The sequence below is a fragment of the Puma concolor genome, chromosome C2 (genome assembly GCF_028749965.1).
Source record: "Puma concolor isolate L17-30 chromosome C2, mPumCon1.1.hap2, whole genome shotgun sequence".
NCBI classification, from domain to species: Eukaryota; Metazoa; Chordata; class Mammalia; order Carnivora; family Felidae; genus Puma; species Puma concolor.
This window is the reverse complement of record NC_141675.1, coordinates 75,597,383-75,613,085: the sequence shown is the minus strand read 5'-3', so window position 1 is coordinate 75,613,085 and position 15,703 is coordinate 75,597,383. Positions and strand designations below refer to the sequence as shown.

General features: G+C 36.8%; 1 protein-coding gene across 4 annotated transcripts in view; it reads left to right on the top strand.

The window, feature by feature from the left end:
• The window catches only part of MCF2L2 (MCF.2 cell line derived transforming sequence-like 2), a 267,461-nt gene that overhangs the window by 91,675 nt on the left and 160,083 nt on the right, over window positions 1-15,703 (top strand). For all 4 annotated transcript variants that reach the window (XM_086674819.1, XM_086674820.1, XM_086674818.1 and 1 more), the window contains one exon: window positions 1,159-1,278. In XM_086674819.1, coding sequence (XP_086530945.1) covers window positions 1,159-1,278 — 120 coding nt within the window. The remainder of the gene's footprint in view (window positions 1-1,158; window positions 1,279-15,703) is intronic.

Sequence of the window (15,703 nt, the reverse complement as noted above, 5' to 3'; positions counted from 1 at the left end):
GCTACAGGATTTATTTTGTGGTCCATACTCTGAGGATTTAGACACCTGACAGTGCCCATGACTATTTTAGAGGACTGACCTCAAGAGAATTCTAGTTTCCCAGGATCCATTGGCAATCTTGAATAATCTAATATTTGAGCCTAATTTGTTCAAGAATTACATTATCACTTTATGCCTAAAAGACACTGTAGTTCAGGGATCTCCAAACCTGGCTTCTAATCAGAATTGTCAGGTGCTTGTTGAAAATAGATACGTGAACTTCATCCCAGTTCTAGTGAATCAGAATATTTCAGGGTAAAGACCAGATTATTTTTTTAACAAACACCTTGGGAGGTTGCTTTGGGGAACCACTAGAAGAAAAGGAAGCTACGAGCAATTGGAGACTTGGAATCTCATATGTGCCATTAAATTGTTATATGAATCTGAGTTATCTTATTTCTTAGGACCTTACCTCAAGATGAAGGCAAGGCTTCCTGAAAACAAGTTGGCAATAATATGCATCAGGAGCCATCTAAAATACTAAGTCTTTGAGTCAATAATTCTTTTGGGAAATTATCCTAAGAAAATGTTTCAAATGTGAATAAAGATGTTCATTTCAGTATTATTTATAATGATAAAAGTATGGAAAGGCCTAAATCATTAGCAATAAGGGATTGGTTAAATAAATTGCACACCCATGAAAAATAATGTTTCCAAAGAATTTTTAATAACAGAAATAAAAGCTCATGGTATAATATTAAGTAAAAAAGCAAGTTACAAAATATGTCTAGTATGAGTTCAACCATGAGAAAGATATTTCAGCAGAGAAAATAGCCTGTAAGTAATTAGATTGAAATATTAAAAATGGCTATGAGATCATGGGTGATTTTGGTGGTTTTCTTTTCTTAATGTATACTTTCATCATTTTCTGAATTTTTTCTGTAAGGAGTGTGAAATACTTTTATAATCAGAAATTTTTTGGTTTTTTGATTTGGTATAATTTTTAAGGAGGGGTTTGTATTACTCGAATATTATCTCTTTCAGCTCTGAAATTCTATTATGTATATTCTAATTCTTTGGCATCTCTGGTGTCTACTTCAACTTTCCTTTCTGTGATCTTGGGCAAAAGGAGACAAATGGATGTGACAGTTGCCCTGACACTTTCCATGATCCTTCCAGGTAGCATTTCCAGGAAATTTGCAGCTTATATTCATCCTTCGTCCATCTCGCTTTATCCAGAGGACATTCACTGACATTGGCATTAAGTATTATCGAGATGAATTTAAAATGAAAGTGCCGGTAAGCATTACTTTTCATCTTGTCTGCTTTTGGTCAGGGCCTGTGGAGAAGATGGCATTTGGGCTGAGTTTCTAAGGAAGGTAGGACTCCACAGGCAGAGAGAGGAGGGCATTCTGGGCAGAGGGAACAGCGTGTGTAAGGACATGGAGGCAGGAAGTACACACTTTATGTGAGGTCCCTGGGGAAGCCCCATTTTTGTTGGAATATATATAGGATAAGTGTTTGGAAGGAAAAAAATAGAAAACATGGAATAGGTTTTCAATGTAAGGATAAAAGGTCTGGATTTCATTCAGTAGGCGTTGGGGATCAGTGAAGGTTTTTCAGTTGGGGAGTGACTTGGGTAATGTGGTATTGGAGTTATATAATCTGAAGATGGTGCTCAAGACTGTAGAAAGTGGACAGCGGGAGGGATATTGTAAGGGTATGGGTAAAAGAAAATAAGGATCTAATACATGGAGTGACACAAATGTAGTTAACTATAGAATAAAAATAAAACCAACATGTGATACTCATCAAAGGAAAGCAAATTAAAATGGCAAGGTTAAAAATTTTACCTGTAATTTTGGCTGAGATATGGGGGAAACAGCCACTTTCATACTTTGCTGATTGGAATAAAGTTGGTAATGATCGATATGAAGGACTAATTGGCTGCATTTATCAAAAATTAAAGTGTACACACTCTTTGACCTTCCTATGAAAGTTATTCTATAGATATTCTCACACATGTGCATAAATCTGCATATACAATGATATTCATTGCCAAATTGTTTGTAATGATAAATGCTTGGAAACACCATAATGACCAACAACAGGGGAGTGGTTAAATAAATAATGGTCTACACAATCAATTAAATACTTTGTAGCCATCAAAAGTGATAAGTCATGATATAACCGTAGTGAAAACAGGTGGCAACTAACATATACCTAACCTATGACCCAACCAAGAAAAGTGAAAACACATGTCCACAAAGAGACATGTACAAGAATGTCCATCAGCTGGTGAATGGATAAAGAAATTGTGGCATAGTCACATAACGGAATGACATTAAGCAATAAAAAGAATAAAGTATTGATATTTATAACAGCATGGCTACATCTCCAAAATATTCTCTTGAAAGAAAGAAATTAGACACTAAAGGGTGTATGTTCTGTGATTCTTTTTATACAAAGTTTAACAAGAGGCAAACCTAAGCTATAGTGTTAGAAAATCACAGTGGTGGCTGCTGTTAGGGGTGAAGGGTAGTGAAAATTGATTGGAAGGAGACACAAGGGAACTTTCTAGGGAAATGTATATCTTGATTGGATGGTATTACATGTGTGTAATACATGTAATGTATTACACACATGTATTACATGTGTGTAATTAGCACTTGTCAGAGCTAATTGACTTATGCCCTTAAAAATCTGTGTATTTTATTGATGTAAATTATATCTCAATCAAAAAAGGAAAAACAAAAAAAGGGGAAAATAGGTAAGATGAATATACAGTGACAGAGAAGTTTCTAATACATAGTTTTGGTTTTATATTTTGTTTAGTTCGAATAATTTCAATCTCAGAAAAATTTCAAAAGTAAGATTGGGGTGTCTGGGTGTCTCAGTCAGTTAAGCATACAACTCTTGTTTGAGACTCAGGTTTTGATCTCATGGTTCGTGGGTTCAAGCCCTGCCTTGAGCTCTGCACTGACAGGACGGAGCCTGCTTGGGATTCTCTCCCTCTCTCTCTGCCCCTCTCCTGCTTGTGTGCTCTCTCTCTCTCTCTCTCTGGAAAATAAATAAAATAAACATTTGAAAAAAATAAGATTAGTACAAAGGACATATTATGCCCTTTACCCAGATTCATTCACTTATTTCAACATTTAATCCCCATTTGCTTTATTATTTATTTACTACTTGCTTCTGTCTCTATATTATTATATATGTCTATAGATATATACATCTCTCTTTTTCTCTCTTTAATATAGAAATATGTATATTTATCTCTATTTGTAATATATAGAGATAAATTTACATATAAAGGTATGTAAATGTATGTATTATACATGTATGTGATATGTATATTTGAATTTTTATATACAGGATCTAGTTTAGAATCAGTGTATATAGTTGTCATGTCTCTTCAGTTTCCTTTTATCTGAAACATTTCCACAATCTTTCTTTGTCTTTTGTGACATTAGCATTCTTAGAGAATATAATCCCTTAAAAAATAAACTTACCTCATTTGAGGCTCATGTGATGATCTCTCAGGATTTGATCCAGGTTATGCATTCCTAGCTCAAATACTACTTAAGTGATGTTATGTCCTTCTCATGGCATCACATGTGGAGACACACAGTGTTCATCTACCCCCTCATCAGTAACATTATTTTGACCCCTTAGTCAAGGTGTTGTCCAATTTCTCAAATGTATTATGTTCCCATTGCAACTAATACAGATCTTTGGAGAAACACTCTAAGACCATACAAATATCCTGCTCCTCAAAAGATTCTTCTCTATATTTAATATCTAATATCTACTTAATATTTAATATCTATTGATAATTCTTGCCTAGAACAATATTTATTAAATTGATTGCAAAATAATGATTTCCCAGCTACACTCCCTGAACATGTACTAATCAGAAGTTGGTCTTCTACTATAAGCTAGAACTTTCCCTTCTCCCTTATTTATTATCATTAGACATAACATGTATGTCTTTCTCCCTTATGTACATATATGAATATATGTATTTATTCAAGGAATTAGAGAGTTCCCACTGATACCTTAAGTTTTAGGTCATCATCAGTGATTCCATGTGGGGGAAACTTCACATTATTTGCATGTAAAAAATAATTTAATGTTTAAAATTAAAATGTTTGCCAAAACTCAGAAAGCATCCATCATGAATGCAAGATACTTTCAGTAAAAAGTAAGTTACAATAGTACGTGGCAAAATAAAGAAATAAATACATTTTAAGTCATCTAAGACATATTTTTTCAGTGGGGATAAGAGCAAGGAGAAAACAGTATGGATAGTATACTTTCATTTGAATAAAATAGGAGGGGCATGTATGTAATTGTATTTGCATAGGTCAGCTTGAGAAGGTTGTATAAGATATCAAGAAAGTGGTTGAAGTGGTTGCCTTCCAGATGTAGAACTGGAGGTCTGGAGGTAGGGGTGAGAGGAAGACTATTTTCTTTTTCTTTTTTTTTTTTTTTAATTTTTTTTTTCAACGTTTATTTATTTTTGGGACAGAGAGAGACAGAGCATGAACGGGGGAGGGGCAGAGAGAGAGGGAGACACAGAATCGGAAACAGGCTCCAGGCTCTGAGCCATCAGCCCAGAGCCCGACGCGGGGCTCGAACTCACGGACCGCGAGATCGTGACCTGGCTGAAGTCGGACGCTTAACCGACTGCGCCACCCAGGCGCCCCAGGAAGACTATTTTCTATCTAGGTAGATTCTTATTCTGTTTGAATTTATTATCTCATACATATATTATCAGTTCAAAACAAATTAAAAAACCTCTTTAATTGAAATTGCTCTGAGAAAATATTTTATCCATCCCAGTGAAAACTGACCATCTCAGATAAGGGATTTTTCTATTTCTTTTTCTAACTCTCATTTTCCCTCTTTTGGTTTCATTTTGTATTACTAACCAAATTTCCTAAAATACTTTCTCCCTATACTTTGGGTGTTAACCAGACAGAAAATGTATTTCCTGTTCTATTTTAAATACTTATTTTGAAATATTTGAGTATTTAAGAGAACTGTGAGCCATGAGTTTCTTATTCTGTTTTCCTGAACCGAGTAACAATTAACATTGTGGAATAGATGACTTACAAGAAATGAATGAACTTGTCATAATCCTCATAAGCTTCTTCCCCTTCAGAGATAAAGACTAGTCAATTGTTTCTTGTCACTCAAAAAGGTTTGGAGTTAGGAGCATTTGATCAAATGCCATATGTGTTTCTCTGGTTGTACATAAAATATACCTCTCAAAGAGATAATATGTAAACATATACATATGTGATTTATGCCCTCCTGTTCATTCGGTGCATCTATACTAAGGAGAGAAGGACCATCTACCTTATCTTGATACTATGTCTTAGCTACTTCTGTATGTGATAATGTATGTTGAGTTTTCACCCATCATTCTTTCAATTTTAAACTTAAAATCAACTTTTATTATTTTATTTTATTTTATTTTTTAATTATTTATAATTTTATTTTTTTCAAGTTACACCCAAATTAGTTAGCATATAGTGCAACAATGATTTCACGAGTAGATTCCTTAGTGCTCCTTACCCATTTAGCCCATCCCCCCTCCCATCCCCCCTCCAGTAACCCTCTGTTTGTTCTCCATGAGTCTCTTACGTTTTGTTCCCCTTCCTGTTTTTATGTTATTTTTGTTTCCCTTCCCTTATGTTCATCTGCTTTGTCTCTTAAAGTCCTCATATGAGTGAAATCATGATATTTGTCTTTCTCTGACTAACTAATTTCCCTTAGCATAATACCCTTTAGTTCCATCCACGTAGTTGCAAATGACAAAGATTTCATTCTTTTTGATTGTCGAGTAATACTTCATTGTGTATATATACCACATCTTCTTTATCCATTCATCCATTGATGGACATTTGGGCTCTTTCCATACTTTGGCTGTTGTCGATAGTGCTGCTATAAACATTGGGGTACGTGTGTCCCTTCAGAACAGCACACCTGTATCCCTTGGATAAATACCTAGTAGTGCAATTGCTGGGTTGTAGTTTTAAAGATCTCTCAGTCACTCAAACTATAGGCACATTTAGTAGGGCATTTAAAATTTTTTTAAATTTATTTTTTTTATATATATATTTTAACGTTTATTTATTTTTGAGACAGGGAGAGACAGCATGAACGGGGGAGGGTCAGAGAGAGAGGGAGACACAGAATCTGAAGCAAGCTCCAGGCTCTGAGCTCTCAGCACAGAGCCTGACGCAGGGCTGGAACTCACAGACCGCGAGATCATGACCTGAGCCGAAGTCGGCTGCTTAACCGACTGAACCACCCAGGCGCCCTAAAATTTTTTAAAATTTATTTTGAGAGAGAGAGAGAGAGAGAGAGAGAGATCGAACACACGCGAGTGGGGGAGGGGCAGAGAGAAGGGGAAACACAGAATCTGAAGTAGGCTCCAGGCTCTGAGCTGTCAGCACAGAGCCCAACATGGGGCTCAAACTCAGGAACTGTGAGATCATGACCTGAGCTGAAGTCAGACGCTTAACTGACTGAGCCACCCAAGTGGGTAAAGTTGGTACACCCACAGGAGGAAATGAGAAGGAAATAAGATGGGGGTCACTGCATGCCATGGAGAGTCACAGGGGAAGCACCAGGTTTTGGTCAGGAGGCAGAAGCAGGAAGAAGCTAGGCTTTATTGGGGTTTCCACAGGAAAAACAAGGCAGGGTAGGGTAAATAACTTAGGATTGGCTAGTTTGAATACTTCCAGTGGGTTTGGGGGCTAGGGGCAGTCTCTAGTCTTTTGATACTTGGTTCTGGGATAATTTAGGACAGGTGAAATATTGGCTTGGTGTGTGAAGGTTAGATAAGGAAGTAGTTGGGGATATGGGCTTTGGATCAGTTGGTTTGCATACAAAACACTTCCTCCCTCTGAGTCCTTTTTTATTTCTAAGAATGGGCTAGCCCTGGGAGAGACTTTCTCTCTCCATTCCAAAAATGCCAGAGCATTGAGAATGCAGAAAATAAGAAAACATAGTTAATGTAATTGGCCCTGTGATGAAATGATGCCAAATAGACAAACGCAGTAGCTAAGAGAACAGAGAAAAACTATTTTACATGCTCAGTGTTTTTAAAATTTTTTATTTTATTTTTAAAAATTCTAGTATAATTAACATATAGTACTGTATTAGTTTCAGGTGTACAATATAATAACTGAGCAATTCTATACATTTCTTAGTGCTCATTATGATAAGTGTACTCTTAATTCTCCTTTTCTATTTTACCTACCCCTCTACCCACCTCCCCTCTGGAAATCGCCAGTTTGTTCTCTGTATTTAAGAGTCTGTTTTTTGTCTGTCTTTTTTTTCTTTGTTTTGTTTCTTAAATTCCACATACGAGTAAAATCATATGGTATTTTCTTTCTCTGACTGACTTATTTCACTTAGCATTACACCTTTTAAGTCCATCCATGCTGTTGCAAATGGCAAGATTTCATTGTTTTTATGGCTGAGTACTATTCCATTGTGTGTGTGTGTATATATGTATATATATACCACTTCTTCTTATCCGTTTATTTATCATTGGACACTTGGGTGGCTTTCATAATTTGGCTATTATAAATAATGCTGCAATAAACATAGGGGTGTGTATATCTTTTCAAATTAGTGTTTTCGTATACTTTGGGTAAATACTCAGCAGTCGAATTACTAGGTCACATGGTAACTATTTTTAATTTATTGAGGAACCTCCATACTGTTTTCCACAGTGGCTGCACCAGTTTGCATTCCCACCAACAGAGCATAAGGGTTCCTTTTTCTCCACATCCTCATTAATACTTGTTTCTTATGTTTTTGATTTTAGCCATTGTGACAGGTGTGAGGTGATATCTCATTGTGGTTTTGATTTACATTTCTCTGATTAGTGATGTTGGGCATCTTTTCATGTGTCTGTTTGCCATCTGTATGTCTTCTTTGAAGGAATGTCTGTTCATGTCTTTTGAGTATTTTTTAATTGGATCATTTGGATTTTTTTGGTGTTACGTAAATTCTTTATATGTTTTGGGTATTAACTCCTTACTGGATATGTCATTTGCAAATATCTTCTCCCATTCAGTATTTTAATTTTGTTGATAGTTTCCTTTGTTGTGCAAAAGTTTTTTTGAGACAGTCCCAATAGTTTAATTTTGCTTTTGTTTTTGCCTCAGGAGACATATCTAGAAAAACGTTTCTGTGGTTGATGTGAAAGAAATTATTGCCTATGTTTTCTGTTAGGAATTTTATGGGTTCAGGTCTCACATTTATGTCTTTGATCCATTTTTGAGTTTATTTTTGTGTATCGTGTAAGACAGTGGACCAGTTTCATTTTTTTGCATGTAACTGTCCAGTTTTCCCGTACTATTTGTTGAAGAGCCTTTTTCTCCCATTCTTTATTCTTGCCTCCTTTGTAATAGATTAATTGACTATATAATTGTGGTTTTATTTTTGAACTCTACTTTGTTCTGTTGACCTATGCATCTGTTTTTGTGCCAATACCATAGTGTTTGATTACTACAGCTTTGTAGTAAATCTGTGATTGTGATACCTCTAGCTTTGTTCTTTATCAAGATTGCTTTGACTATCTGGGGTCGTTTGTGGTTCCATCCAAATTTTAGGATTATTTGTTATAGTTCTGTGAAAAATGTTACTGGTATTTTGATATGGACCTGTTAATAATATTGGTTCTTCCAATCCATGAACATGGAATATCTTTCCATTTGTGTCATCTTTAATTTCTTTCATCAGTGGTTTATAGTTTTCAGAGTACAGGTCTTTCACCTCCTTGGTTAAGTTTATTCCTAGGTATTTTATTATTTTTGGTACAATTATAAATGGGATTGTTTTACCAATTTTTCTTTCTGCTACTTCATTATTAGTGTGTAGAAATGCAACAGATTTTTGTATATTGATTTTGCATCCTGTGACCATATTGAATTCATTTATTATTTCTAGTGGTTTTTTGGTGGTAACTTCAGGATTTTCTCTATATAGTATCATGTCATCTGTAAATAGTGAAAGTTTTACTTTTTCCTTACCAATTTGGATGCCATTTATTTCCTTTTCTTGTCTGATTGCTGTGGCTAGGACTTCTAGTACTATGCTGAATAAAAGTGGTGAGACTGGACATCTTTCTCTTGTTCCTGATGTTAGAGAAAAGCTGTCAGTTTTTCCCCACTAAGTATGATGTTAGCTGTGGATGTTTCATAAATGACCTTTATTATGTTGAGGTATGTTCCCTCTACACCCACTTTGTTAAGAGTTTTTATCATGAATGTGTGTTGTATGTTGTCAAATGCTTTTTCTGCATCTATTGAAGTGATCATAGGGTTTTTATCTTTTCTCTTATTAATGTGATGTATCACGTTGCTTGATTTGGGAATATTGAACCACTCTTGCATCCCCAGAATAAATCCGACTTGATTGTAGGTGAATAACCTTTTAAAATGTAATGTTGGATTCAGTTTACTAATATTTTGTTGAGGATTTTTGAATCTATGTTCATCAGGAGTATTGGTTTGTAGTTCTCCTTTTTTTTTTTTTTTTTTTGGTAATGTCTTTATCTGGTTTTGGTATCAGGGTAATGGTGGTCTCATAGAATGAATTTGTAGGCTTTCTTTCTTCTTCTGTCTTTTGGAATAGTTTGAGAAGAATCAGTATTACCTCTTCTTTACACGTTTGGTAGAATTCACCTGTGAAGCCATCTGGTCCTGGGCTTTTCTTTGTTGGTATTAAAAAAATTTTTTTTAATGTTTATTTATTTTTGAGAGGGGGGAGGGGCAGAGAGAGAGACGAAGACACAGAATCAGAAGCAGGCTCTAGGCTCTGAGCCGTCAGCACAGAACCCGATGCAGGGCTTGAATTCATGAGCTGTGAGATCATGACCTGAGCTGAAGTTGGATGTTTAACCAACTGAGCCACCCAGGTGCCCTGGGACTTTTTTTTAAATTGCTATTCAATTCATTGTTAGTAATTGGTCTATTCGAAATTTCTATTTCTTCCTGATTCAATTTTGGAAGGTTATATGTTTCTAGGAATTTTTCTGTTTTTTTTTCTAGGTTGTTCAATTTTTTGGCATATATTTTTTTAAATAAATTCTCTTATAATATTTTGTTATTTCTGTGGTGTTAGTTGCTATTTCTCCTCCTTCATTTCTTTTCTTTTAATGTTTATTTATTTATTTTGAGAGAGAGAGTGTGCATGAGCAGGGGAGGGGCAGAGAGAGAATCCCAAGCTGGCCCCATGCCATCAGTGCAGAGCCTGATGCAGGGCTTGAACACAGGAACTTCAAGATCATGAACTGAGCTGAAACCAGGAGTCAGACACTTAACCGACTGAGCCACCCAGGTGCCCCTCTCCTCCTTCATTTCTAATTTTATTTATTTATTTGAGTCTTCTCTATCTCTTTCTTTGACTAGCCTGGGTAAAAGGGGTTTGTTTTTTTTAATGTTTATTTCTCTTCATGCAATATGGGACTTAAAGTCATGATCCCATTATCAAGAGTCACATGTTCTTCCAACTGAGCCAGCCAGGTGCCCCAAGTCTGGCTAAAAGTTTAACAATTTTGATTATTTTTTTCAAAGAACCACTCCTCATTTCTGTTATTGTTCTGTTCGGTTGTTGTTGTTGTTTGTCTCCATTTCATTTATTTCTGCTCTCATCATTATTTCCTTTCTTCTACTGACTTTGTCCTTTTTCCAACTCCTTTAGTGTAAGGTTTATTAGAGACTTTTCTTGTTTCTTGAGGTATTACTATAATCTTCTCTCTTGGAACAGCTTTTCTGCATCCCAAAGATTTGGACTGTTATAGTTTCATTTCTGTTTGTCCCCATGTATTTTTTGATTTCTTCTTTGGCTCCTTGGTTGGCCTATCCATTGTTCAGTAGCAGTTTATTTAGCCTGCATGTATTTGTGTTCTTTCCAAATTTTTTCTTGTGATTGATTTCTAGTTTCATACCATTATGGTCAGAAAAGATACATGATACGATTTCAGTCTTTTTGAATTTATTGAGATTTATTTTGTGGCTAACGTGATCTATTCTGGAGAATGTTCCTTATGCATTTGAAAAGAATGTATTCTACTGTTTTGGGATGGAATATTTTGAATGTATCTGGTCCAATGTGTCATTCGAAGCCACTGTTTCCTTGTTGCTTTTTGTCTGAATGATCTATCCACTGATCTAGGTGGGGTGTTGAAATCCCCTGTTATTATTGTATTACTATCGATTTCTTCCTTTATGTCTGTTAATAGTTGCTGTATGTACTTAGGTGCTTTCATGTTGGGTGCCTAAATATTTACAATGTTATATCATCTTACTGGATTGTACCCTTTATCATTATGTCCTTCTTTGTCTCTTGTTACAGTCTGTTTTAAAGTTTATTTTGCCTGATATAATTATTGGTACCCCAGCTTTCTTTTCACTTCCATTTGCATGGTAATTGTTTTTCTATCCCTTCATTTTCAATCTGCCTATGATTTTAGTTCTGAAATGAGTCTCCTATAGGCAGCATTTAGATAAGTTTTGCTTTTTTATCCATTCAGTCAACCTATGTCTTTTGATTGGAGCATTTAGTCCATTTATATTCAAAGTAATAGTTAATAGATACATACTTATTGCCATTTTGCTGTGTGGTTTACAGTTGTTTTTGTAGTTCTTCTCTATTCCTTTCTTCTTTAATTGCTCTCTTCCCTTGTGGTTTGATGGCTTTCTTTATTGATATGCTTGGATTCCTTCCTCTTTATTTTTTGGGTGTCTATTACAGGTTTGTGTGTGTGTGTGTGTGTGTGTGTGTGTGTGTGTGTGATTGTGGTTACCATTAGGTTCATAGATAACATCTTATGCATAGAGCAGTCTATGTGAAGTTGTTGGTCACTTAAGTTTGAACCCATTCTAAAAGCACTACATTTTTACTCCCCCACCTTCCACATTTTATGTAAAAATTGTTATAATTTACATCCTTCTATTTTGTGAATGCCTTGACTGATTTCTGTAGATATTATTGATTTTACTGCTTTTTTGTTTTAACCTCCATACTGGTTTTATAAGTGATTCATCTACTACTTTTATTATGTTTGCATTTACTTGTGAAATATTTTCCCTTCATAATTTTCTTACTCCTAATTATGGCCTTTTCCTTCCACTCAAAGAATTTCCTTTAATGTTTCTTATAAGACTGGGTTAGTGGTGATGAATTCCTTTAACTTTTGTTTTTCTGGGAAACTCTTATCTTTTCTTATGTTCTGAATGGTACTCTTGCTGGATAGAGTATTCTTAGTTGTAGATTTTTTTCCTTCATTACTTTGAATATATCATGCCACTGCCTTCTGGCCTGCTTTTCTGCTGAAAAACAAGCTGATAGTCTTATGGAGTTTCCCCTTGTATATAAGTGTTTTCTTTACTCTTTCTGCCTTTAAAATTCTTTCTTTGTCACTACTTTTTGCCATTTTAATTAATATATGTCTTGGTGTAGACCTCTTTGGGTTGATTTTTGTTGGGGGCTCTCTGTGCCTCTTAGATCTGGGTTTTTGTTTCCTTCCTCAGATTTAGGGAGTTTTCAGCTATTATTTCTTCAAATAAATTTTCTGCCTCCTTCTCTCTCTTTTCTCCTTCTGGGATTCATATAGTGCTAATATTATTATGCTTAATGATGTCACTAAGTTTCCTTAAGCTATTCTCAGCTTTTATTATTCTTTTTCCTTTTTGCTATTGAGCTTGGTTGCTTTCTATTACTCTGTGTTCCAGATCATTCATCTGTTCTTTTGCGTTCTCTGATTTGCTATTGATAACCTCTAGTATATTAAAATTTTTTTAATGTTTATTTATTTTTGAGAGAGAGAGAGAGAGAATGAGCAGGGTAAGGGCAGAGAGATGGAGACACAGAATCTGAAGCAGGCTCCAGACTCTGAGCTGTCAGCACAGAGCCCGATGCAGAGCTCAAATTCATGAGCTGTGAGATCATGACCTGAGCTGAAGTCAGATGCTTCACTGACTGAGCCACCCAGGTGCCCCTCCTCTAGTGTGTTTTTAATTTTAGTTATTTAGTTCTTCATCTCTGATTGGTTCTTTCTTTTTTTATTTTTATTTTTTAAGTTTATTTATTTATTTTGAGACAGAGACAGAGAGAGTGAGGGGGGGCGCAGAGAGAGAGGGAGAGAGAGACAATCTTGACATGGGGCTTGAACCCACAAACCTGAGATCATGACCTGAGCTGAAACCAAGAGTCGGACGCTTAACCGACTGAGCCACCCAGGATCTTCTCTGGTTGGTTCTTATTGATATTTTCTATCTCTTTGTTAAGTATATCAGTGAGATCCTCCACTCTTTTCTCAAGTACAGTTAGTATTTTTATGACCATTACTTTGAATTTCTTATTAGGCATATTATTTATCTCTGTTTCATTTAACTCTTTTGATGTGGTTTTGTCCCGTTCTTTCATTTGGGACATAATCCTATCTCTTTATTTTATCTAACTCCCTGGGTGTGTTTCTGTGTTAGGAAAGTCAGCTAAGTTTCTTGCTTCTGAAGTAGTAGCCTTATGAAGAGGTCCTGTGAGAGCCCCTGAGAGGGTGGTTGGTGGGTGGGGCTGTCAAACCAGATATCTGCCCCCAGTCCCATCTGCTGGGACTGTAGTCACACTAATATGTGTAGTTATCTTCCCCTCTCCCCAGGGCAGGAGTCACTTTGGTGTGGCACTGGTCCCTGCTAGGGGCTGCTTGCAGGATGTGTCATGGGGAGCCATTTTGGAGGGATGTCTGTGGAGTGAGGTAGGTTGGATTAGGTGGATCTGCAGGAGAATGCAGGAGTGGCATGTCTGGTATTAGCAAGCTATGGAGGAGTATTTGAGCTGGTTCCCATAGGTGTCTGGCTATCTTGGCTGGGGTAGGGGTTGGGGAGATGGCGCCCACCAGGTCTTTTGTTCTAGGAAAAGTCACCTATAGATCCTTCCCCCTCCAGTGCAGGGAAATTACTAAATAAATCTCCTTCCCATATACCCCAGTTGCTTTTCTGTACGGTATCTCAGCTGGGTTGTTGGTGTGATGGCTCTTTAAAGGGTAGAGACTCTGTTTCCTTTTGCCCTCTGTCTCTCCCGGAGCCAAGCCTGCTAATTTTTTTTTTTTTTATTTAAAAAAAAAATTTTTTTTTCAACGTTTATTTATTTTTGGGACAGAGAGAGACAGAGCATGAACGGGGGAGGGGCAGAGAGAGAGGGAGACACAGAATCGGAAACAGGCTCCAGGCTCTGAGCCATCAGCCCAGAGCCCGACGCGGGGCTCGAACTCACGGACCGCTAGATGGTGACCTGGCTGAAGTCGGACGCTTAACCGACTGCGCCACCCAGGCGCCCCAAGCCTGCTAATTTTTAAAGTACCTGGAATTAACCCTTACTGATTGTACAAAGTCACAAAGTTAAGCCCCATTGTTTTTCAAAGCCAAATATTATAGGACTTTTCTTCCCAGTTCAGGTCCCCTATGCTTGGGGTGCCTGGTATGGGGTCTGGTCCTCTCTCTTCTCCATGCTTATGGTGTTGCTGCTGATTGTGGTTGACTCCCCTGGGAAATTTGGTTCCCAGTTGCATCTCTGCCCCTCCTACCTCCTTCTATGTGGCCTCCTCTCTATTAACTGTGGAAAGTCCATTCTGACAGTCTTTGGGTTTTCTGTGCTAGGTACACTGATGTGGCTGTTATCTAGGTGTGTCTGTGGGACAAGGTGAGCTTAGAATCTTCCTACTCCACCATTTTTTCAGAAGTTCTCTTGCCCATTTTTTTTAAAAAAAAAATTCTTTCCAGGATTTTATTTAAATTCAAGTTAATTAACATATAGTGTAGTATTTGTTTCAAAAGTAGAATTTAGTGATTCATCACTTACATATAACACCGAGTGCTCATCACAAGTGCCCTCCTTACTGCCAATCACTCATTTAGTCCATTCTCTCAACCCACCTCCCCTCCAGCAACCATCAGTTTGTTCTCTATAGTTAGGAGTCTCTTATGGTTTTCCTCTTTCTCTGTTTTTTTATTTTTATTTTTATTTATTTTATTTTATTTTATTTTGTTGTTTTGTTTTGTTTTGTTCTATTTACATCCAAGTTAGTTAGCATGTAGTGCAATAATGATTTCAAGAGGAGAATCCAGGGGCGCCTGAGTGGTTCAGTTGGTTGAGGTCCGGACTTTAGTTCAGGTCATGGTCTCATGGTTCATGAATTTGAGCCCTGCGTTGGGCTCCTTGCTGACAGCTCAGAGCGTGGAACCTGCTTTGGATTCTGCATCTCCCTCTCTCTCTGCCCTTCCCCAGCTCACACTCTGTCTCTCTCTCAAAAATAAAAAAAATTAAAAAAAAGAGTAGAATCTAGTGATTCATCCCCTATGTATAACACCCAGTGCCCATTCCATCAAGTGTCTTCCTTAATGCCCCTTACCCATTTAGCCCATCCCCCCACCCACAACCCCTCCAACAACTCTCAGTTTGTTCTCTACATTTAAGAGTCTCCTCTGTTTTGTCTCCCTTCCTGCTTTTATATTATTTTTGTTTTCCTTCCCTTATGTTCATCTGTTTTGTATCTTAAATTTCACATCTGAGTGAAGTGGTTAACTCCCCTGGGAAGTTTGGTTCCCAGTTGCATCTCTGCCCCTCCTAGCTCCTTCTGTGTGGCCTCCTCTCTATTAACTGTGGAAAGTCTATTCTGACAGTCTTTGGGTTTTCT